At 45.1% G+C, this 25,985-nt stretch overlaps 1 protein-coding gene across 1 annotated transcript; it reads left to right on the forward strand.

Moving 5' to 3' along the window:
• LOC128701373 (N-myc protein) lies at nucleotides 1–25,604 on the forward strand. Its single transcript, XM_070080651.1, has 2 exons — nucleotides 1–891; nucleotides 24,020–25,604. Exons 1-2 carry the CDS (start codon nucleotides 63–65, stop codon nucleotides 24,646–24,648), a joined length of 1,458 nt encoding a protein of 485 aa, XP_069936752.1. The 5' UTR covers nucleotides 1–62; the 3' UTR covers nucleotides 24,649–25,604.
• The last annotated feature ends 381 nt before the right edge of the window (nucleotides 25,605–25,985 follow it).

Below are 25,985 nucleotides of genomic sequence, written 5' to 3' on the forward strand. Positions count from 1 at the left end.
TTGACAGTTGAACATGTGTTTTTCTCTTGTTACAGGACCGGTTGTGGTTGGCAGGCATCGATATGCTGGAACTGGATCCGGAGGCAGAGTGGTGCCAAGAGGGTCCGACTCTCTCCAACGACATTTGGAAGAAGTTTGAATTGCTGCTAACACCACCTCGTTCTCCCCTGAGGGACGCGGAAGACCTCAGCATGATTCTCAGCTGCAACATGGAGTTCAACATGGATCCTATACCCAGCTCCCTCGAGCTGCCACTGATGGAAGACGATGATGAAATATACGTCGATTTAGAGTCTATAGGCTTGATGGAAAGCGGGTTGAACGGTGTACCTTGTGCTCATGGACTAGGACGAGGCACTTGTACCAGCTGTACGCAGCTGGCACTTGCTGGTTCCGAGCTGAGACATGACTGCATGTGGGTAGGCACTTGTACTGCTGAGGCCCACAGTCACACACACTACCATCACCCCCGCACACACAAGGACTCCGGCTCACAGATAACAGAACTTCTCATGGATTCTTCTTCAGAAGCGACACCTGACGTAGCCGCAGGTTTCACTTACATAGCTGACCTACACGCTGTCGACGACGTTGTAAACACACACGATGACGAGGAAGTTAGTCTGCACCACCAGTTCTCCACTCACCACACCGCACGTCCAGACACTCCCTCTGAGTCCTCTGAAACAGACACGGACGAAGACAATGACGATGACCAAGGCAGCGAAGAGTACCATGCCTACCACCGGGAAGAAACAAGTTTAACTGGAGTACACGTCGACCACTGCTACCACGCCTTGAGAGTACCATCACCTACCGCATCTTTATCACCATCGTCTTCAAATGGTCACTACAGCGGCTCCTCGTTTCCACACACTCCCTCAGACTCTGGTGAGTGTCTCAGATCATTTGTACCTGGGATCAGGAGTATCATCAGTGTCCTTTATCACTCACCCCCAACATGTTCATAAAAACATACATCATAGTAATACATGTGCAACTCTTGGGTATCTCAATAAAGATACCCAAGAGTTGCACATATGTCTAATTCAACATGTCGGTTCTCTGAACCATTCATCTACAATCATAGTAATAGTTTAAACTACTAGATCGTAACAGTAGACGATCGCAGCAATAGATGGCAGTACATGTAAGACACTGCAGGTAGGTGATCTAGCTTGTGTTAGGAACATAAGAAAAAGGAACACTGCAGCAGTCCTACTAGCCCATGCGAGGCAGGTCCTAGTCTCCTACCGGCAGGTCCTCATGAATAGAAGTTATACATGTAACTAATTTTAGAGAAACCAAGGCAAAGCACTTGCTTGAGTGGCTCGCTCATCCACAGGTATTGCCAGTATGCTAGTCAGCGTGGCCTTGCTTAACCTGCTCTAAAAATATTTTTATAGACTTCCTAAGTATAAAGTGTCTGTAATGTTGGCAAACATGTAAACACATTTTCTCGCGAGAATAAACATTCCTGTTAACAATACATTTGTGTCTAAAAAATACTTCTTTACATGATTTATAGCAAAATTAAATCTCAGGTGAATTTGGTGATGATGAAGTCTTAGTAGCGCCTTGCTCACAACCAGAGCAACTGGGGTTTGATTCTGGGTCGGTTGAGATGTATGGGGGGGAGAATGTTACAAGGATGCTGTCGTTAAATTAGACACATGTGCAACAAGAGTTGCACATGTGTCTAATTTAACAACATGTCGGTTGTTTAGGTAAGACACATATGCAACAGTTAGGTATCTTTATTTCGAAACGTTTCGCCTACACAGTAGGCTTCTTCAGTCGAGTACAGAAAAGTTGATAGAAGCAGAAGAGACTTGAAGACGATGTAATCAGTCCATCACCCTTAAAGTTTTGAGGTGGTCAGTCCCTCAGTCTGGAGAAGAGTATTGTTCCATTGTCTGGAATAATATGGAGTTGAAGTGATAGGATGGAGCCTTATATAGCGCCAGGAGGTGAGACGTAGGTCACTAGTAGAGTAAGAATGTAGACATTGAGAGGTCAGGTCCCTCTCAAATCCAGCCTTTCTCACTAGTAGAGGTTGTTGAAGTGGTTCCAAGTCTGTACCAAGATACCCTTGTGTTGCAGTGTCTGACAGAGTGAACAATAAAATGATATAAAATACCGACAGGTTGTTAGGTAAGACACATATGCAACAGTTAGGGACTGACCACCTCAAAACTTTAAGGGTGATGGACTGATTACATCGTCTTCAAGTCTCTTCTGCTTCTATCAACTTTGCTGTACTCGACTGAAGAAGCCTACTGTGTAGGCGAAACGTTTCGAAATAAAGATACCTAACTGTTGCATATGTGTCTTACTTAAACAACCTGTCGGTATTTTATATCATTTTATTGTTCAACATGTCGGTTCTTTGAACCATTCATCTACAAGGATGCTGTCCCCACAAGTAGAGGTAAATTCAACAGCGTAAAACCCAGATGTAAACTTTAATGTTAAGTAAAAGGACACAAGTGCAACTAATGTGACATTTTATTGTGGCAATGTTTCGCTCCTGGAGAGCGAAATGTTGCCACAATAAAATGTCACATTAGTTGCACTTGTGTCCTTTTACTTTACATATTGTCGGTAATGCTACCAACATTATTACAAGTTTAATGTCATTTGACACTTGTGAAGTCTCCCGTGCACTACCTTGGTGTTGTGAGGTCTCCCGTGCACTACCTTGGTGTTATGAATTCTCCCGTGCACTACCTTGGTCTTGTGAGGTCTCCCGTGCACTACCTTGGTCTTGTGAGGTCTCCCGTGCACTACCTTGGTGTTGTGAGGTCTCCCGTGCACTACCTTGGTGTTATGAATTCTCCCGTGCACTACCTTGGTCTTGTGAGGTCTCCCGTGCACTACCTTGGTGTTGTGAAGTCTCCCGTGCACTACCTTGGTGTTGTGAGGTCTCCCGTGCACTACCTTGGTGTTGTGAGGTCTCCCGTGCACTACCTTGGTCTTGTGAGGTCTCCCGTGCACTACCTTGGTGTTGTGAAGTCTCCCGTGCACTACCTTGGTGTTGTGAGGTCTCCCGTGCACTACCTTGGTGTTGTGAGGTCTCCCGTGCACTACCTTGGTGTTGTGAGGTCTCCCGTGCACTACCTTGGTGTTGTGAAGTCTCCCGTGCACTACCTTGGTGTTGTGAAGTCTCCCGTGCACTACCTTGGTGTTGTGAGGTCTCCCGTGCACTACCTTGGTGTTGTGAGGTCTCCCGTGCACTACCTTGGTGTTGTGAGGTCTCCCGTGCACTACCTTGGTCTTGTGAAGTCTCCCGTGCACTACCTTGGTGTTGTGAGGTCTCCCGTGCACTACCTTGGTGTTGTGAAGTCTCCCGTGCACTACCTTGGTGTTGTGAAGTCTCCCGTGCACTACCTTGGTGTTGTGAAGTCTCCCGTGCACTACCTTGGTGTTGTGAAGTCTCCCGTGCACTACCTTGGTGTTGTGAGGTCTCCCGTGCACTACCTTGGTGTTGTGAAGTCTCCCGTGCACTACCTTGGTGTTGTGAGGTCTCCCGTGCACTACCTTGGTCTTGTGAAGTCTCCCGTGCACTACCTTGGTGTTGTGAGGTCTCCCGTGCACTACCTTGGTGTTGTGAAGTCTCCCGTGCACTACCTTGGTGTTGTGAAGTCTCCCGTGCACTACCTTGGTGTTGTGAGGTCTCCCGTGCACTACCTTGGTGTTGTGAGGTCTCCCGTGCACTACCTTGGTGTTGTGAGGTCTCCCGTGCACTACCTTGGTGTTGTGAAGTCTCCCGTGCACTACCTTGGTGTTGTGAAGTCTCCCGTGCACTACCTTGGTGTTGTGAGGTCTCCCGTGCACTACCTTGGTGTTGTGAGGTCTCCCGTGCACTACCTTGGTCTTGTGAGGTCTCCCGTGCACTACCTTGGTCTTGTGAGGTCTCCCGTGCACTACCTTGGTCTTGTGAAGTCTCCCGTGCACTACCTTGGTGTTGTGAGGTCTCCCGTGCACTACCTTGGTCTTGTGAGGTCTCCCGTGCACTACCTTGGTCTTGTGAAGTCTTCCGTGCACTACCTTGGTGTTGTGAAGTCTCCCGTGCACTACCTTGGTGTTGTGAGGTCTCCCGTGCACTACCTTGGTGTTGTGAGGTCTCCCGTGCACTACCTTGGTGTTGTGAAGTCTCCCGTGCACTACCTTGGTGTTGTGAAGTCTCCCGTGCACTACCTTGGTGTTGTGAGGTCTCCCGTGCATTTTCTTGGTCTTGTGAAGCCTCCCGTGCATTATCTTGAGCGACGGAATCTTTTCTTCCAAGACAACTATCACTGCAGTTTCACTTTCTTGCAGTGTGTGGGTGACTGGGGTGTACAGCTGCATGAGAACCACAAAGACGGTATAAATAAGTCGCTAAGAATTTAATTTGAACAATGCATCGAGGTATAGAATTGTCTAAATTTATCTGGTGTTACTCTACTTGTGTTTGGTATATGGCTTGCCTTCTCTTAGTTTCAGGAGGAGGCTGGAAACATTAGGACGTGTTTCCTTGAAGACACCTGCTGTCCAGTGTTCACCCATCAGTAAAATGGGTATCTGGGTGTTAATCGACTGGTGTGGGTCGCATCCCGGGGACAAAATTGACCTAATTTGCCCAAAATGCTCTGCATAACAAGCGGCTTTCTATATAGTAGTATGTCGTTAATGTCAGCTGTGGTCTGTATACCTTGTACATGTACTTGTAGAAATAAAGATACAGCCTAGTTGATCAGGCCCTGATCCACTGGGAGGCTTGGTCATGGACCGAGCCGCGGGGGCGTTGATCCCCGGAATACCCTCCAGGTAGACCCTCCCTCCAGGTATTATTATTACCAGTGAGAATGATTGAGAAGGACCTGCCTGTCATGAGCCAGTAGGCCTACAGTAGGGCTATTATATTTTCACGTTCCTACAGCCCAAATCGAGGCAATTTGTCAACGACTATCTCCATTCCTGGTGCCTCTGTCTGTCTAGATAGCCGGGGCGACGGCAGTGTAGTGTGCAGCAGAATCTAAGCCGAGATGGCAGTCACAGTACTGCGGTTGAAGTGGTTCACAAATACCTCAGACTTTCCAAAGAAAATTATAGAGATTACGGTCCGTTGGTTGACTTGATAATAGTCCAGGACGGAGCGAAACATCGTCTATACTTTTGCCCCGGAGAGTGTGTGAGTTGAATGTGATAGTGGTGTACAATACCGACAAGTTGATAGACACATGTTAAACAGGTATTTTTATTCAGAAACGTTTCGCCTATACAGTAGGCTTCTTCAGTCGAGTGTAGAGGAGGCAATGTAATCAGTGCATCACCCTTGAGGATGTAAGGTTGTATAGGTGGAGGTGTGATGGAGGCGCTGCGGTGTGGTATGAGTGTTTCCGGAGGTGTTTCAATGCGGCTGTGGTGGTGCCGGCAGTGTGGCGCCCCGGTGTTGCGTCAGGGGGGAACTACCAGCTGTGTCATCCCCTCCTGCCCCCCGTTCCGCCCTCACCCCCCCGCCTGTCTTCGCCCACTACACTCCCTCCCTCTAAAAATCCCACCCACTTCCCCCTCCTTCCCGACCCCCTGTCTTTCCTTCCCCTCCCCTCTTTCCCTCACATTCTCCTTCCCCTCTCTGTCCCTCCAGCCCACACCCGTCACCCCTCCCTCCCCCAGTGTAGCATGCAACTCTCCCGGCCCGGTGGCCTGATGGCTAAAGCTCCCGCTTCACGCACGGAGGGCCCGGGTTCGATTCCCGGCGGGTGGAAACATTTCGACACGTTTCCTTACACCTGTTGTCCTGTTCACCTAGCAGCAAATAGGTACCTGGGTGTTAGTCGACTGGTGTGGGTCGCATCCTGGGGGACAAGATTAAGGACCCCAATGGAAATAAGTTAGACAGTCCTCGATGACGCACTGACTTTCTTGGGTTATCCTGGGTGGCTAACCCTCCGGGGTTAAAAATCCGAACGAAATCTTATCTTATCTTATCTTACTCTCCTACCAATGCATCTCATGCTTGTGGCCTCTCCTCCCCACTCATGTTTCTCCATTATTCAACTACACTACTTCCTCACCTGTACTCTGTATTTCGACCCCCTTCTGGGATCCTCCTCAGCTGAAGAGGATCCCAAAAGGGGGTCGAAATCTACAGATCAATTAATCTGAGTTTCTGTCTCCATGTTGGTTATTATTGAACATTGACAGGTGTTTATTACACTTTAGTTACCCATTCTTTATGTTGAACGGCTCCTATTCCAAGGCGTTGGAACTATTCTCGTCAAAGATCAACCCTAGATACTCCCAGACCCTTACGGGGTTTCAGCTATCCATGAAAATATAATAACACTGCATTTGTGCCTTCAAGAGAGAGCTGGACAGGTACCTAAAGTCAGTGGCGGATCAGCCGGACTGTGGCTCGTACGTTGGACTACGTGCGGCCAGCAGTAACAGCCTGGTTGATCAGGCCCTGATCCACCGGGAGGCCTGGTCATGGACCGGGCCGCGGGGGCGTTGATCCCCGCGGGGCGTTGATACGTTCTTCAGGTCAGCTGCTGATCAGCTGGGCTGTCACAGCAGCCACGAGAATGACACGATGGATAGTAAAAACATTAGAAATGAACCACTATTCAGATTGCTGATGCTCCCTCGTTTGACGACCAGAAGTTAAATGGATCATAAACACTCCACATAGTGCCAGAAATACATTTAAATTTACCGGGAACACTTTTAAGTACTAAGTATGTACTCACCTGAAGAGATATACATAAGACAAAGTACTTGAGGTTCATAGTAACAGTGGAGTGAGAGATATGGGAGGAAATGCAAAATTGACTCGGTGAAAAGCAGGGGTGCGGTGGGCACAAAGCATTGTATCAACATCCGTGGTCCCAGACTATTTAACATATCAGAAACACTGTTGGGACAATTGTAGAAGTGTCCAAGAGGAAACTGGATAAGTATCTCCTGCCAGATCAATCAGGATGTGGTGAATATGTGGGACAGCGGACCGCCAGCAGCAACAGCCTGGTTGACTAGGCAAGTCTGGCCTAGGACGCAGGCACCTCATCAGTCTTGACAGCCTGGTTGATTAGGTCTTGATTGATCCACCAGGAGGTCTGGTCTGACCCTTGAGGTATTCTTAATGTATGGGATGTATGCTTGTGGGAGTTGGATTCCAGCTTCTCTTGTTGGGTCCCGGTGCTTCTCAGGCGTTAGAAACTGGTGCTCTCTGGCCCTCTGGAATCTATTTCGTGCACTTTCCAGTCGACATGGGGGTGTTACTGTATTTCCAAGCTCAGTGCACGACATGTGCTTGTTTCCCAAGCTCAGTGCACGACCTGTGCTTCTCTCCCAAGCTCAGTGCACGACCTGTGCTTCTTTCCCAAGCTCAGTGCACGACCTGTGCTTCTTTCCCAAGCTCAGTGCACGACCTGTGCTTTCCCAAGCTCAGTGCACGACCTGTGCTTCTCTCCCAAGCTCAGTGCACGACCTGTGCTTCTCTCCCAAGCTCAGTGCACGACCTGTGCTTCTTTCCCAAGCTCAGTGCACGACCTGTGCTTCTCTCCCAAGCTCAGTGCACGACCTGTGCTTCTTTCCCAAGCTCAGTGCACGACCTGTGCTTCTTTCCCAAACAGTGCACGACCTGTGCTTCTTTCCCAAACTCAGTGCACGACCTGTGCTTCTTTCCCAAACTCAGTGCACGACCTGTGCTTCTCTCCCAAGCTCAGTATACGACCTGTGCTTCTCTCCCAAGCTCAGTGTACGACCTGTGCTTCTCTCCCAAGCTCAGTGCACGACCTGTGCTTCTCTCCCAAGCTCAGTGCACGACCTGTGCTTCTCTCCCAAGCTCAGTGCACGACCTGTGCTCTCGATCTCAGTGCACGACGCACACTCAAAAAATCTTTTTTTCCTCCTTATAGATAAGGAACCAAAAAACACAAATCACACGAACAGAAAACGCACGAAACAAAAACGTAAAACGCAAAACGGATGGCCAAGGTGATGGTCCTGAAAAGCTTATTAGGCAAGTAAACATTTATATAGGCCCAGGGTAGGTTACTTCTTTTTACGGCTATCTTAAGGGCATTGAGATGATGTGGGCGCACATAAAATGTAAATCGTGTGAATTTAACCCACGATTTTGGAGCAACCCTGAAATCTGGCGGGTCGAGGAGAGTAGGAAGTACAGGAGTTTTAAGAACTCGGTTCTGTATTACGGAGAATACGACAAGAGTTACTCAGAATCGACCCTCGTTATTACCTTCTGTTTTCTGCGTTGCGTTGCTTCGGCAACGCATCTGCTTAAGAGGGAGACTGCTGGTCCTTGACCTGTTGCCTTACCAAAACATCTGAACTCTTGATTAAGAATTAGATACGTTTGCAAAATCTGGCTATCTTTATTTGTCGACGTTTTGCCATCCAGGGGCTTTTGTCAATACAGATTCAATGACATGATGTGAAGACTAGATCTATATACAAAAGACGAGGTAATCAGTCCCTCAGCCTTGGAGGTGGCGAAGAACACCGTAGTTTTGAAGATACGAAGGTAATTATCACCAACTCCAAGGCTGAGGGACTGACTGCCTCATCTTTTGTATACAGCCCTAGTCTTCCCATTATGTCTTGAATTTATATTGGTAAAGCCACTGGATGGCGAAACGTCTACAAATGAAGACACCCAGAACTTGCACATGTGTCTGATTCTTTATCTTGTCGGAATTGTATGCCGTTCATGTACCATATGAATCTTTGACGGATTTCCATGGTTTTCCTACACTCTTAGTCTGGCTTGCCTGGTCAACGAGGCTGCTGCTGCTGGCGGCCTGCTGACCTATGTATCCGTCATAGCTTAGTTGATACGGTACTTGGCGTAAGTACTCAGTTTCCTCTTAGACACTACACTTGTCCTAGTAGTGTTTATGATATCTTCTAGTAAGATATTTTATAGTCTGGGACCTCTGACGTTGATAAAATGTTTTATTGTGCCTTGCTTTTCGCCGGGTTTATCATACATTTTCTCTCATCTCTCAGTATGGTGTAACGACAGTGTGCAGATTTGGGACCAGGCCCTTTAAAACTTTACACATATATTATGTAACTCCATCTACTACGCTCCATTTAGGACTCAGAGGTGTTCCCAGTAATTTACCCAAGGTGTTTGTGAAGCAGGTCCTGTGTACTACCCTGGCATCAGGCTGCTACATCAGAGCTTAGGGCGCGTGCCTTGTTGACGGAGAACACATGACCTTTTTATAGTCAATAAGGCCAATTGGGTAAGTACGGATAGACAACATATCTCTGTTGGTCTTAGTAGACAAAGGATCGAGCCTTCATCATTGTATTGAATGGTCCACAGGGGTTGTGTGATTCATATTAAGCATAATAATAACAACTTCGTTTGTATCGCGTATTTTAGAAATAAAGCAAAATCAGTGAGAATCCGGAGTATGCAACTCAAGCTCCCGCGACCTTGGAAGGTGCCGTTGATCTCGAGCCTTGGGAGGTGGGGAGGAGAGGAGGATGAGGTGGGTTGAGGTGCAAGTGGGAACGAGAGGAGGCCAGAGGGTGATAGTAATTGAGGAGGAAGTGTAAAAAGAATAGAAGTACTGCAGGAGACTTACCTACTGGCGCATGTCAGGCAAGTCTTCCTGCTCACAACCAACCATTCTCATTCCTGTACTCGGCTAACTTATTTTGAATGTTACATAAAGTGACTCCACTTGGCAGTTTGTTTAAAGGGAAAGACGCAGTAGGGTGGAAGGAGGAAGAAAGAGTTGAGGGAATGTGTAGATATATGTCCTACTGGCATCCTCTTTAATCAATTTTCCGAATTTCTGTCTCCCTGTGGGTTATTGAGTGTTGGTATGTGTTTATTACGCTTTAGCTATGCATATGCCCCACCTATTTTAATATTGTATGAAGGATGTCTTTCTCTTTAACTAGGAGGCCTAGTTTGAGTCTGTGGGACCATGACCCTCCTCCCTAATCAACATGTTTAGCTAGTTTAGTGTTAAATTAAAGTTTATTGTGCTGTGTCATTGGTGGTGTGGAGAAGTTGAGAGAATAGTTTCCTGCTTCCTGGAATGATGGATTGCGCCGCCCACCCACGGCAGTCGTGGAGACTTAAAAATTTAAGATGTTTTGGAAAAAGCTGAGTTCATACGAACGATGAGTTGGGTTGGTATAGCTAGAACACCTGTCATTTGTAGTCGCTGGTGAGTAGAGGCAGCCTTTCATTATAACTAAAACATCTGCAACACTTAGGTATCTATTCTTGAAGAATTAGACACCTGTTCAACATCTGGGTGTCTTTATTATAATACGTGAATATAATAATAGTATACAATACCAGACAAGTAAATAAGACAGGTGTGCAACAATTAGGTATCTTTATTACGAAAAAATACAGATGTAAATGTATGATACACAATGCCGACAAGATAAAGAATTAGACACATGTACAACATCTGGGTATCTTGACTGTAGACGTGTCGCCATCACGTGGCTTTATCAGTACAAATTCAAGGACATAATGGGAAGACAGAACTATATACAAAAGACGAGGTAATCATTCTCCTCATCTGACGCCAGTATATAAGCGCCAAGCTTCCTTCCCGTGCTTCAGAGTCTTCCAGACTACGGTGACTTCAACTCCAAGACTGAAGGGACTGATTAACTCATCTTTTGTACATAGTTCTCTCTTTCCAGTATATCCTTGAATTTGTATTGATAAATCCACTGGATGATAAAACGTCTTCCATGAAGATACCTAACTATTGCACATTGTGTTACCTACTTGTCGGTATTATACACTATTATTATATTTCGTCTTGCAATAATGGTATAGAGTACTGAGGGGTTCAGGAATAAGACACATGTGCAACACTGTTAAGGATGTGTGTTTGGGATATGTTAAGGATATGTGGGTCGGCGAACTGCCAACAGAAACAGCCCAGTTGACCAAGGAGTGGTGAAGGTGGTATGTGATATCGACAGGTTTCTGGTGTTTAACCAGAGACTTGTAAGTTTGAGAGTCTCGTTTTATATGTTAGCTTCTAGCAGTGACGACTTCAGAGAGTTGAACCTGAGTACTGTGTGCTTGAGGGTGTAGACAGTAATCTTGTGTCGTAACATGTATGAGGTGTAGACTAATCTCCCGTCTTGTGTTTGTAAGGTGTAGACAATTTTATCACGTTCATAAGGTGTAGACAGTCTGTTTCGTGGCATTTGTAAGGTGTAGACAGTGTCTGTCTTGTGGCTTTCGTAAGGCGTGGAGTGTCTGCCTCGTGGCTTTCGTAAGGTGTGGAGTGTCTGCCTCGTGGCGTTCGTAAGGTGTGGAGTGTCTGCCTCGTGGCGTTCGTAAGGTGTGGAGTGTCTGCCTCGTGGCGTTCGTAAGGTGTAGACTGTAGACAGTAATACTTAAATTCCCAGGACTCTTGTGTAGGAATGGCAACAAGGAGCATGTTTACAACTGCCTCACGCATCCCCTTCCCTTGGAAGCAGTCCCTTCAGGGTCTTCCCAAATCAGTAATCACAAACACCAGAGACGTGGTACACAGGAGTCTGGCTTCGTGGCGAAAGTTCTGTACACCTGGATGTAGAGTGCACAGATTTGAATCCTGTTCTGGAGTTATAGACAATGTAAATAATTTCACACGTTAGGTACAGGTACAGGTAGGTTCGCCAGGACGTGCCCTGGCCCGGGTCTTCTCCATGCCATCACATGTGAGGTAAAGGGACACAGGTGCAGCTAATGCGACACTTACACTTGCGTCCTTTTACCTAACATATTGTCGGGGATTTTTATCTACAGTGTTACAATTTCACACATGTATCCACGTATAGCGCACACAAACACTACTGTATACAAGGACCCCAGTGAACAAGTCACTTTTTCTGACTTTCTTGGGGTTTCCTGAGTAATGAACATATATCCTGCTGTGTATAACTGTATAACTGGTATAAACCTTGGTAATAAATACCGACAAGTTGGTTTAGAAAGACACGTAAGCAAACACTATAACATATTTATTAGATACCCCAAGATACCCGCACTAAGAGAGGAGTCCTCATTGGCTTCTTCTTGAGAGCTCTTCGCATCTCCAGCCCTTGTTTTCTAGAAGAAGAATGCACTTACATAACACAAGCCTTTACACGTCTTCAGTTCCCATCTTTCTTCATCCGAGATTGCAGACTCAAGGCACAAGCTATCCTCAACAAACCGCCCATGGAACAGCCCCCTAAACAGTTCATAGTACTCCCATGTGGCGATGTTGCCACGAATACTCGCCGGGCACTTGCTATGAGTAACATCAACGTTTCCACCATAAACACATCCTCTATCAAAGACCTCACTACTAAACGCAGCCCCACACCTCTAACTTCTACAGCAGGCGTCTACACTATCCCCTGTGGGTTCTGTCCCAAGAAATATGTAGGCGAGACAGGCAGAGATCTTGCAGTCCGCCTGAATGAGCATCGAAATGCCTCTAACAGAGACGATGTAAGGTACGCCTGTGTCCTCCACAGAGACTCCACGGGGCATTTGATGAACTGGAATGAGGCACAACTCGTTCTCACCGAACCAGACCTCAGACGCCGACGGTGCCTAGAAGCCTCACTAATCACCGTCACCGACACTATAGAACGCAACACTGGAAACTACAAAATTTCAAAAACATTGGCATGCATGATACTTAAGCAGCACCAACCCAACAACACAGGAGTCACATGATTTCATCGTCTACTGGTCCTCATCATAGGCAGAGGTTGTTTTGATAAGGACCTGCCTCGCATGGGCCAGTAGGCCTTCTACAGTGTTCCTCCATTCTTATGTTCTTATGATATTCCTCAGGTCACGTGCGTCACATCTCACTCTCCGCCTATATATATATAATGTCTTTCTACCTCTGTATGTTAGAAGTGATCAAGGTCCCAGGACCGAAACGTTTTCTAATAAATATGTTAGTGTTTGCTTACGTGTCTTTCTAAACCAACTGTATAACTGTATTTGTGTACCTGTACCTGAATAAATTTAACTGTATTAGATATAGCTACCAGTAGTACCATATGCGCGCGTGTATTAGCAATGTACATGGGCGTATTTCTTATCTGTATCTGAACATGGCAGTATATCCAATACGTCAGGCAGAGTGAGAGTGGATGGGGAGGAGAAAAGGGGGTAGTTGGGGGTGGGGAGATGGGAAAGAGGATAGTTGGGAGGGGATGGGAAAGAGGATAGTTGGGGAGGGGACAGGATAGTTGAGGAGGGGAGGGGACAGGATAGTTGGGGAAGGTCAGATTTGAGCAAGGAGCTTCATATAGCATCAGCGTAAGTAACCTTGGTGCTGATAATGTAAGGTGGCGTCTAGTGATGCCTTATCTCATGGTTGGCACTGGCGAGACCGTGGCACCGGCACTACCACCACCCTCTCCCCCTTGTATTATTATTATTATTATTATGTAACAATATTGGTTACATCAGTAATGTGATGTTACCCTATTTTATGTGGCAGTTACATGGCTGGAAGAAAAGTCAGCAGTTTTACTCCCTATCCTTGATATACTGTGTTGAAATATGTCAGTCTAAGGTAGGAGGTTTTTGTATGGCAATGAGGATAGCGTCAGGTGTACCACCATTGACCAACGTGACTCCACACCCACTCCACCAGACTGGAAATCATTATCAGTATGACTTCAAATATATCAATAAGCTTGGTTTTATTTTGCATGTGGATTGCTAGCAACACAACACCTGATAGCTTATTTTAATCTATCAACTTTTTTTTTTACTGTACTCAGACAAGGCTGAGGGACTGATTACCTCATCTTTTGTATATAGTTCTACTGTCTTTCAATTATGTCCTTGAATTTGCATTGATGAAGCCACTGGATGTTAGGTAAGACACATATGCAACAGTTAGGTATCTTTATTATGAAACGTTTCACCTACACAGTAGGCGATGTAATCAGTCCATCACCCTTAAGGGTGATGGACTGATTACATCGTCTTCAAGTATCTTCTGCTTCTATCAACTTTTCTGTACTTGACTGAAGAAGCCTACTGTGTAGGCGAAACGTTTCATAATAAAGATACCTAACTGTTGCATATGTGTCTTACCTAACAACCTGTCGGTATTTTATACCATTTTAATGTTCAAGCCACTGGATGACGAAACGTCTACAGTGAAGATACCCAGATGTTGCACATGTGCAATGCTTGCAACTCATCCTCATAGTGCATGTCCTCGTTTAGGTATATGCATGGTATAAACCTTGGTAATAAATACCGACAAGTTGGTTTAGAAAGACACGTAAGCAAACACTATAACATTTATTAGAAAACGTTTCTGTCCTGGGACCTTGATCACTTGATCAAGGTCCCAGGACCGAAACGTTTTCTAATAAATATGTTACAGTGTTTGCTTACGTGTCTTTCTAAACCAGGTATATGCATGTTGTATGGCCACACACACACACACACACACACACACACACACACACACACACACACACACACACACACTCACACACACACACACACACACACACACACACACACACACACATATATATATATATATATATATATATATATATATACATATATGTATTTACATGTTCACGTTTGTATATATGCATGTATCTTGCATGGCCACAAGAAACCGTAGGTAAAACAACAACAAAAATAGGTAAACAGGAAGAAGTAGGTGAAACACAGGACACGGTAATTAAAACGCAAACAGTAGGTAAAAACACAACAAAATAGTTGGTAAAAAAAACAGGAAACAAAACAGTAAAACACCAAACTGTTTGTTCGGGGAGCAAATTATCTGTCATGGCTGGGAATTTATGCTAAACTCTTGATGGCATTAACGATCGTGTGCTGCTGACTGCGTAAAGTTGGCACCCAGATATAATGTGAAGCGCTAAACCTGTGTGGGTCGTTTCAGGGTTGGTGGTGGAGGTGCAGTCTGCCTTCCCGTCACTGGGAGAAAGACATGTTACCTGCTTCTGCTCTATTAATTCGTCGGTAGAAAGATGTATTCTGTCAGTTAGTTACTAAAAATTACAGTCACACAGTGTGGTTGTCTTAGTATATAAGTTACAATCACAGTGTGGTTGTCTTAGTATATGTAAGTTACAATCACAGTGTGGTTGTCTTAGTATATGTAAGTTACAATCACAGTGTGGTTGTCTTAGTATATGTAAGTTACAATCACAGTGTGGTTGTCTTAGTATATGTAAGTTACAATCACAGTGTGGTTGTCTTAGTATATGTAAGTTACAATCACAGTGTGGTTGTCTTAGTATATGTAAGTTACAATCACAGTGTGGTTGTCTTAGTATATGTAAGTTACAATCACAGTGTGGTTGTCTTAGTATATGTAAGTTACAATCACAGTGTGGCTGTCCTAGTCTACATAACTTACAATCACAGTGTGGCTGTCCTAGTCTATATAACTTACAATCACAGTGTGGTTGTCCTAGTCTATATAACTTACAATCACAGTGTGGCTGTCCTAGTCTATATAACTTACAATCACAGTGTGGCTGTCCTAGTCTATATAACTTACACAGTGTGGCTGTCCTAGTCTATATAACTTACAATCACAGTGTGGCTGTCCTAGTCTATATAACTTACAATCACAGTGTGGCTGTCCAAGCTTATATAACTTACAATCACAGTGTGGCTGTCCTAGTCTATATAACTTACAATCACAGTGTGGCTGTCCTAGTCTATATAACTTACACAGTGTGGCTGTCCTAGCTTATATAACTTACAATCACAGTGTGGCTGTCCTAGTCTATATAACTTACAATCACAGTGTGGCTGTCCAAGCTTATATAACTTACAATCACAGTGTGGCTGTCCTAGCCTATATAACTTACAATCACAGTGTGGCTGTCCTAGTCTATATAACTTACAATCACAGTGTGGTTGTCCTAGCTTATATAACTTACAATCACAGTGTGGTTGTCCTAGCTTATATAACTTACAATCACAGTGTGGCTGTCCTAGCTTATATAACTTACAATCACAGTGTGGCTGTCCTAGCTTATATAACTTACAATCACAGTGTGGCTGTCCTAGCTTATATAACTTACAATCACAGTGTGGCTGTCCTAGTCTATATTAGTTACATAGTGGGAGAGTGTAAGCAGGGGGCTGCGTATGCAGCCATGAGCTCCGAGGTGGCAGTGGAATGGTAATCCCGCGGGAATGTGTGCCACTGGTAACACTAGCCACCCTGTGGTTCCTCTTGCGTTGCCTGCGTACTGAGGACACTCGTACGCACCATCAGCAAGCAACAGCACCAGTTCTAGGGATTGTGAAAACTTGTTTTAAAATGCAGTGAACGCTTGTCGGGGGGGATGGTGAGAGGGTGTCTTATAATAATAATAATATAATTATTTCTACAAGTACAAGGTAGAAGAATTGAGACACTTATGCAACACATGGGAATCTTTATTGAAGAAACGTTTCGCCACACAGTGGCTTCATCAGTCCAATACAAAGTAGAAATGGGTAAGGAGAGTAGAAGTTTGAGGTAATCAGTCCCTCAACCTGGAATCGATGTGTTCAGTCCATCACTCTTGTAGGAAGTGCAGCATAGTGCCAGAGAGGTGGCTTATATACTGCGGTGAGATGAGTTGAAGCAGGAGGAGGCGGGATCACAGTGGGACCTGCCACTAGTGTAAGTAGGTCGTCGTCCAAAGGTTGGGCAAGCGTTGAAGTCTTTGTACCAAGATTCCATGATGTTGCAGTGTCTGACAGATGTGATGAATGGTTTTGAAAACCGACAAGTTGAAGAATTGAGACACTGCAACATCATGGAATCTTGGTACAAAGACTTCAACGCTTGCCCAACCTTTGGACGACGACCTACTTACACTAGTGGCAGGTCCCACTGTGATCTCACCTCCTCCTGCTTCAACTCATCTCACTGCAGTATATAAGCCACCTCTCTGGCCCTATGCTGCACTTCCTACAAGAGTAATGGACTGAACACATCGATTCCAGGTTGAGGGACTGATTACCTCAAACTTCTACTCTCCTTACCCATTTCTACTTTGTATTGGACTGATGAAGCCACTGTGTGGCGAAACGTTTCTTCAATAAAGATTCCCATGTGTTGCATAAGTGTCTCAATTCTTCAACTTGTCGGTTTTCAAAACCATTCATCACAAGTACAAGGTATACAGGCCTAGCCGACATCAATGACAAATTTGACCCCAGGGTGCGACCCACACCAGTCGACTAACATCCAGGAACTTATTTTACTGTTAGGTGAACATGGACAGCAGGTGTCTTAAGGAAACACGTCCTAATGTTTTCAACCGTACCGGCGATCGAACCCCGGACCTCAGTGTGTGAGCTGAGTGCCCTAGCAATCGAGCTACGGGATACCTACCTTTACCTTTGATGAGTTTCGAGAGTCTCTAATGAGTTTCGAGAGTCTCTACTCTCGGAGCCCGGCCATGGGCCAGACTCGTTTGGTGTTTGCCTGGTCAACCAGGCTGTTGCTGCTGGAGACCCGCTGCTCCACATATCCATCACAGCCTGGTTCATCCGGCACTTGAAGATACTTGCTCAGTTTCCTCAGTTTCCAGCCGTGTTTCTGATGCCTTCTGGTAAGATGTTAAATAGTCTGGGGCCACCTAGGTTATGTCATTTAAGAGATTTGAATATTCACAGACAAACTGTTTTGTACACTTGTTGGAACAAGCGTAGAAGTAAATAATAAAATGGTGTACAATACCGTGACTGGAACAATACAGTCAGAGAGAGGAAACTCGATAAGTACCTCCGTCAGGTGTCTGATTTGTAGATGAATGGTTCAGAGAACCGACATGTTGATAAATTAGACACATGTGCAACTCTTGGGTATCTTCATTGAGGAAGATACCCAATGAAGATACTCAATGAAGATACCCAAGAGTTGCACATGTGTCTAATTTATCAGGTGTCTGATTAACCAGGCTGTGGTGGGTATGTGGGCCAGCGGGCCGCCAGTAACAACAGCCTGGTTGATCAGACAAACACCAAACAAGCCTGGCCCAGGGCCGGGCTACAAGAGTAGGAAGTCAGGAAACTCATCAGAGGTAAAGATTTATCTCCTTCCCATGGAGGTGTGAGGACTTATTTGGAGCCGTCAGTAAATAGTCATAGAGTGTAGATTTAATACACTATGATTATGTTCAGTAATAACCCACATATGAAGAGGATCGCATTCCTGTTATATTCACTGGAAAGGTAAATCCGCGGAGGGGAGGGGGTCATACAGCACCTGTGAAATGCGGGACAATCAGTTCTGATCTAAGGAAGCTGAAGATCAAATCTCTCCACCTTGCAAGGGCCAGCATCAATAGCCTGGTTGACCAGGTAGGAACCAGGGAATTCTGGCCCAGGGAGTAGGAAAACTACATGGTTTTACAACAGGTCACTTGTGTGTCTCGCAGTTGCTTTCCATTTCCAGTCTTCCACATGGCCTTGAATGCACTGGAAGACAAAATGTAGATGTATTATATGCAGATATTGGAAAAATCTTCCATTGGTGTGATGGCAGCTGCTGTTGCATTCATTGTAATGTTGATCACGGTGGCCAGGGCGCATCAACCTTGTGTACTACCTCACCACCACCTGATGCTGTAACACATCACTGCCATGACATCAACAACCATGGGAATAAATGGTGTAAAATACCTACAGGATGGAAAAATAGACACACAAGCAGTATATTGCGATTCTCTATTGATCACTTTTCGCCCAGACTGGGCGAAGAGTACGCGAGTATATATAGGGTGGAGAGCTAGGTAACTTCTTCATCTTTATACTACATAACAGCGTACCTACTTGCCCGACCCGTGCAGGTCCTTCTCAGACCCAGCTTACCCAAACATTCTTGTCGGTATCACCATACCATTTCCTCATTCTTCGCCCTATGTATACTCCTGTACTCTTTGCCCAGGTGTGGGTGTGGAGGTGTGTGGGGATGGTTGGGTGTGCGGGGGTTAGAGTTTGCGGTGAGTGGCCGGAAGTGTGGTAGCCACTGACTTCTAAGCAGATGGTGAGAGACATGTGTAGTCCTTACAAGCCCTCTCTTCTCACCCTACCTCCCTCCATTCCCTTCATTTTCCTTCTCTTCCGTTCCCTTCCCTCCCTCCCTCACTTCCCTCCTTTTCCTCCGTTCCCTTCCCTTCCTGTCCTTCCTGCAGGGAGTTACCTTGATGCTGGAGATGGGTTCACGATCAAGGGAATTGGGCTGTCGTTCCCTTCCAACCATTAGTGGTGTCCTATATAATGAAATACCTATCCTTTGTAATAAATATAGCTTGCAGTATAGAAACCTTCGTAAATAACTGTTTTCCTAAATTTAGAAGCTTCTAAACCAGGTTAGTGATTTGGAAAAGCTTGTAGACCAGCTTAACGTACAGAAAAGCTTGTAGACCAGGTTAAACCACGGAAAAGCTTGTAGACCAGGTTAGACCACGGAAATGCTTGTAGGCCAGGTTAAACTACAGAAAAGCTTGTAGGCCAGGTTTTTGACTACGGAAAACGTGTAAAGCAAGTTATTGGCTACAAAAAGCTGGTAAAACAAGTCAGTTTTCTACACCCCTTTAAAGTGTGGTGTGTGTTGCATTTTGTGGGTGTACACTTAAACTTGCAGTTAGGAGCACTCACCATTATAACACTTTACCTCCGCCCTCGCCCTCTTCCTATATCTGTCATATACCATCTAGTGTGGTGGAACAAGAAGGGGAAAACATAGCTAGCTCTTGTTTTAACTGTCTCGTAGAATGGCTTAGCAGTACATTACTGATGTAATCATTTTTGTTTTATAAATAAAGCCCCGGTGTCTCTATGACAGCTTGGTTGATCAAGCAAGCAGCTAACACGGAGTCCGGATTGCGAGACTAGCAAACTGGAAACAGATCACAGCTAATAATAATAATAATAATTGTTTTTTCTCCCGGTTGCTTTTGCTTTTCCCTGACTAACTGACCCACGCAGATTTACGTTTTTTTATTATAATATTGTGTGGTTGTGTTGTGTTAGTGATGTGTGTGTATGTGTAGGCGGGGAGGGAGAATCACGTTTGATGCAAGTTGATAAATATTGTTGGTGTTGATCTGGCCCTCCTGCAGCCATTACTTCTAGACGTGAGAAGCCTGCTACCCTGTCTTTGCTATAGGGAAGGGTATCGGTGCTGTAGGGAAGGGGGTCCATCTGTATATTTCGACCCCCTGCTGGGATCCTCTTCAGCAGAATGGGGTCAAAATATACAGATTAATTAATTTCTTGCGTTTCTGTCTGTGGGTTATTATTGAGCACATACATACTGACTTACCTGTGCAGCATTATCTGCGTCTTTTTAATTGTGTAAATTGTTAAAAACAATGAGGTATAAAATTGAGTGCAGTGGCTATCTTGCTGTCTTCCCGTTCGTGTCAACTGAGTTTTTTTTTTTTTAACTGTGGTGGTGGGAGTGTAAGTCAATCTTCATTGCAGTATCACACAGTAAAGCGTCTGCCAGCTGGATTTACTACTGTTATAGAACGACAGTAACATGTGTCGCTTTGTGTTACATTCGGTGAGGCAAGACAAGGACACATCGCCAGGTAGTACCAGGGGCCCCACCCTATTGTAAAACCTATCTACCTCTTATCCTTGGTCTTCCTTCCTATACTTGCTACTTATTTCCCACTTTACTTCCTCCACTTACTAGCTCTTCCACAAATTTTCCTTCCACTTGTTTGCTATTTTGGAATTTTCTTTCCTGGCTATTTGGTCTGGGATTGGGCTGGCAGGGGGGGGGCGTGCCCCCCAGAGGATACTGGAAGTAACTTAAGGGTATTTTTCTTACTCGTTAGCTCTGTTTCCCGTCTGCCCCCTAGTAACGTACATAGATGATTGACACACTGGTGCAACACGAGGGTGTCTGAGGAATGTATGGTGATACATTTCTCAGATACTTGTGTACAATTCAGAACATTTATATATGTCCTGAACGGTTACCTGGAGGTTACCTGGAGGTTATTCCGGGGATCAACGCCCCCGCGGCCCGGTCCATGACCAGGCCTCCCGATGGATCAGGGCCTGATCAACTAGGCTGTTACTGCTGGCCGCACGCAGTCCGACGTACGAGCCACAGCCCATACTAGGGTAATTTCATTGTGGGAACGATTCGCCAGTCAGCATGCTTGATCAGGCAAGCGTCAGATAAGCTTGGCCAAGGGCTGGGTTGCGGGAGTATAATTCTTTAAATCCTTAAGTTGGTAGTTTACTCACCTCAGACATTGAGTGTCCGTGGTTCGATCTCCGGCTTAGGTGGAAACATTTGGTCATGTTTCCTTACACCTGCTACCCCTGTTCAGCTAACAGTAAATAGGTACTAAGCCACAGGCTAGTGGCATACGTGCTGGCCTGGAGTTTTACGACGCGCTTGCCGGGAGTTCAATCCCTACACGTACCGTGGTTTGTTAACCCACTGTTGTGGGTGGCATCCTGGGTAAAATTGATTTGTGTAAACCAAAAAAAGAAATGGTATCTAGACCATGAGTTTAAGGTGCATAACTCACATGGCTTGTAAATATATTACCAAGGCATATTATAATTTTTTTTTGTCCTATCTTCCCCTCCAATATCTGTTCCTATATTTTCCCAGAAGATGGGAATTACCCATTATCCCTCCTTCGTATTCGTATAGGCTAGCGTGGAACTGACGCAGTTGCTTCACTACACCTTAATCCAATCTACATTCCCGAGGTCCCTTACCTTCCCTCGTACCTCCCCCTGTCTTAAACGTCTTGAGGGGACACCTATCCAACTCTTCACTTAATCTTACCCTCGCGTATAGCTCCAACCTCCCCAGATATTACCCTTCCCCAACAACCCCGGGTATTCTTCCAGCTACCCCAGATACTTCAATAATCCTCGGATATTTCCCGGATATCTGTATTATCGTCTCCCTATCTTGTTTATTCTGGTTGTAAGAACATAAGAAAGGAGTACTGCAGCAGGCCTACTGGCCCATGCGAGGCAGGTCCAAGTCGCCTACCAGCTTATGCCACTGACCCATCCTAGTCAGGTTCAGGTCACATCCACTTAAGGAAAGAGCACGGCATCGGACCTACTAGCATAAGCTAGTCAGGTCCAACTCACACCCACTCATGTATTTATCTAACCTATTTTTAAAACTGCACAGCGCTTTAGCTTATATGACGGTACTCGGGAGTTTATTCCACTCATCCACAACTATTACCAAACCAGTGCTTTCCCATATCCTTCCTGAATCTGATTTTTTCCAACTTAAACCATTGCTGCGAATCTTGTCTTGGCTAGATATTTTTAGCACGCTATTTACATCCCCTTTATTTATTCATGTTCTTCCTTTTATACACCTCAGCCATATCCGCCCTAATTCTACGCATTCCTGTCCTATACTGTCCAGTACTGTTAAGTCACAGACCGGAACATATAAAGATTCATCAGCAGTGTTGACAGGGAATTCATATGTTAGTAAAATAGTCTATATCAGTATTTCAGTCTCCAGTTAATGCCATCTTCGGGAGAAAACTGGAAAAGCATCTCCACGTAGTGCCAGATGAGAACCAGGTTGTGATGCATGTGAGCCAGCGGGCCGCCAGCAGCAACAGCCTGGTTATCCAGGCAACCCTTGCCCAACCGATTGTATTAATATTGGTAGATTTACCGACAATATGTTAAGTAAAAGGACATAAGTGCAACTAAGGTGACATTTTATGGTGGCAAAGTTTCGCTCTCCAGGAGCTTTGTCATGCCGGCTTGACAAAGCTCCTGGAGAGCGAAACATTGCACTATAAAATATCACATTAGTTGCACTTGTCGTTTTACTTAACCCTTGCCCAGGACAGGGCTTCCAGAGTAGGAAAACTCTCGAAACTCATCAAATATATGGTAGAGGTGTGGCATCCACGGGACTCAACCCCCCCCCCCCCCCACGTCTTCGCCTTTCGTACGCACGTCTTTTCCCTTACATTCTGGCCCAGCCCCTTTAATGCCGCATTCCGGCGTCTGGTTCGCGTCTAGCCAATTCCATACACGCCGGTCCCACACAGTAGAGAAAATGGGCGTTGTGGGTGCCTGGGGATGGGTGGGATTGAGGGTGGATCTCCTTATTAGCGTCTCTGCCAGACATACTATATTTCTCTCTCTCTCTCTCTCTCTCTCTCTCTCTCTCTCTCTCTCTCTCTCTCTCTCTCTCTCTCTCTCTCTCTCTCTCTCTCTCTCTCTCTCTCTCTCTCTCTCTCTCTCACTCTCTCTCTCTCTCTCTCTCTCTCTCCTCTCTCTCACTCTCTCTCTCTCTCTCTCTCTCTCTCTCTCTCTCTCTCCCCCCCCCCCCAAAAAAAAAAATTAGGGACTGCAGAGGATTAATCACTAGTAATTCAAGAAACAAGCAGTGTGGTTTGGATGTGACCCTCAGGTGCAACTACTTACTACAGGTGGCAGTAGGAGTTTAGGAGACAGGTATATACATTGATTTTTGCCTCATGGTTCTGCCAGAGTACTTTTGAACTCATGCACAAGTGGGTTTAGGTTTGACAAGGACGTGCCAAGTATGGGCCAGTAGGCCTGCTGCAGTGTTTCTCCTTTCTTATGATATGCCGGAACTTAGGAAATGAGATGTAGGAGACAACTTGGATACGTTGTAAGCCCAACAAACTACCATGGTTTGATCCAAGGAGCAGAAGAGTACCTCTGGTATCATTGAACCAGGCATCTCTCCACTAGCATCAAGGTACTTCCCGCAAAGGGAGTTAATTGTACATTATTATTATTATTATATTCACGTGGAAGTGCTAAGCCTGTAGGGATCATACAGAATCTGGGGTGTGAGTGATAATTAGGTTTAATCCAAGGAACACGATGGCTCCAGTTCCTTAATTAAGAGCCCTTCAGAATCAAGGCACTTATGCTCTTGAAGGGAATTTGTTGTACATTATATAAAAAATTCGTAATGTATACTTTATCATTTTTTTTCTTCTTCAACAGAAGATGAGATTGATGTTGTGAGCGTCGGCAGCCCAAACAGTGTCTACTCAAGCAGTTCCAACACAAGTTCCAGCAGGCGACAAAACAACACCACCTTCATCACCACCACTACTAGTGGTATGAAAAAGGTGGTCAAGGTGCGTGGTGGCATCCTTCCTGTCAAACCCACAAAGCGCATGAGGAAGCGACTACAGCAAGCAGTGGCAGAAGGTGTTAAGAGAAAACCCGCAGCTGCACCTGATCTCGTGCGTGGTAATGTTGTGGTGCTCCGAAGGGTGGGCATTTCTACTACAACCAAGACTCCCAAGCGAATTTTGAGGCATGTTCCACAGAAGGCCAAGGCATTGAGGTCGGACTCGCATGACCCAGAGAAACGAGAGATGCACAATTCCCTAGAGCGCTTGAGGAGAGTAGATCTCCGTAATTCATTTGAAGAACTACGGTTACTTGTCCCAGAAATACAAGATCGTGAGAAGGCCCCTAAAGTGGAGATCCTAAGGAATGCATCTCAGTACTGTCATACTATCACTATAAAAGAACAATCCTTAGTGCAGGAGAAGGCAAAACTCACACAATACCAAAAGAAACTACGTGAACGGTTACAAACTTTACAGAGACAACGACGCTAATTAATTCCTGAACACATTAGTCATGCTAGGTATTGGTGGGGTGAACCTGAGGATATACCTCAGACCACAGTGGTGCCTGCAAAAGGTCATTGTCATGCTGCTGCTCCAAAGTGAAGTGTAGAATTATAATTTTAGATTGTTGTATGTGTGTGTGTGTATGCTCGGGGCGACTTAATGCTTCTGGAGTGTTAAATGTCACAGTTGATATATTTTTGAGTTGAAAGGGAGCAGCAGCATGCCAAAGGCCTTTAGCTTACTTTTTAGAGAGGGTTAAATTTACAAAGTGTACATATAGTAAATTTTTGACCAGGCTTGTGTTCCTGGACTGAGTTGTGAAGCTTATTAGAAGCAGCACAAGTCCAATGCAGCTTAACCTAAATGTTTGGTCATCTCAAGAAGAGAATTTGATGAACACAAAGGCTTACGTAGCCATTTTGTGCAGCACTTGTATTTAATTTTTTATGAATCTATTACATAACCAGTGTACATAGGAGTTTGAACTTAGTATTGTATGTGTAAATCAAATGTGTGTAATAGAAGTTGACTATGAATTATTCTATTTAGTGTTTAGGGTTTGGTCACGGATGTACCTTTCATTGGCAACCTCTCTGTGTGCAGGGAGTTTATACATGTGTAAAATAGTTACTGAATAATTTGTGATATATGTATTATAGGTATTTTGTGGTGGCTTGGCAGGCTGGTGGGTGGGGGGCCTGGCAGAGGAAAAGTTACGCAGCTCAGACTGCAGACAACAAGCACTATACAATATTTTCCAGCATGTAAGACGATGTTTCTAAGCAGTTGTAACGTTAGTAAAAAACTGCTAAAGTGTAACCCAAAGCCTACCCTCGACCCTGACCTTCAGCATATTAGGCACAGACTGATTTTCCAAGATTTTTTGTGGGAAAAAAAAAAAAAGTGCGCTTTATATGCCCGAAAATACTGTATGTATACACGTCCACCAACTAAGATAAATTTGTCCCATAATTAATTATTTACTGCATCTGTCGACCTGTATATGCGGTATCCTCACGTTATTTCGAATCTAATGTAAATTTAGCTTGTTGCTATATTCATGGGCACATGCTCAACCTGTAGCAGTTATACAGTACCAGGGGAATGGGTGGATATCTTCAGTTTTTTGGATCAAAATGCCCCCCTTTCCTGTCCTGCAGGTTTCTAAACTGCAGTAGTCTCGTATCCGCGGATACTGGGGTTCTGCTGTACGTATTACAATTTCATTGTAAGAATATTGCTATTATATGGCAGTGTTCAGTCACCGCCAGTACGGTTAAGTAACACAATCAACTTAGTAGTAAACAAGTACACATAACCTT

The sequence above is a fragment of the Cherax quadricarinatus genome, unplaced genomic scaffold, assembly GCF_038502225.1.
Source record: "Cherax quadricarinatus isolate ZL_2023a unplaced genomic scaffold, ASM3850222v1 Contig761, whole genome shotgun sequence".
NCBI lineage: Eukaryota > Metazoa > Arthropoda > Malacostraca > Decapoda > Parastacidae > Cherax > Cherax quadricarinatus.

What these genes read in the sequence shown, in the direction of transcription:
- LOC128701373 (XM_070080651.1), top strand. Translation starts at nt 63, where the DNA reads ATGCTGGAACTGGATCCGGAGGCAGAGTGGTGCCAAGAGGGTCCGACT. An exon ending in ACACACTCCCTCAGACTCTG is followed by an intron (nt 892 to 24,019) that starts GTGAGTGTCTCA and finishes CTTCTTCAACAG; the next exon opens with AAGATGAGATTGATGTTGTG.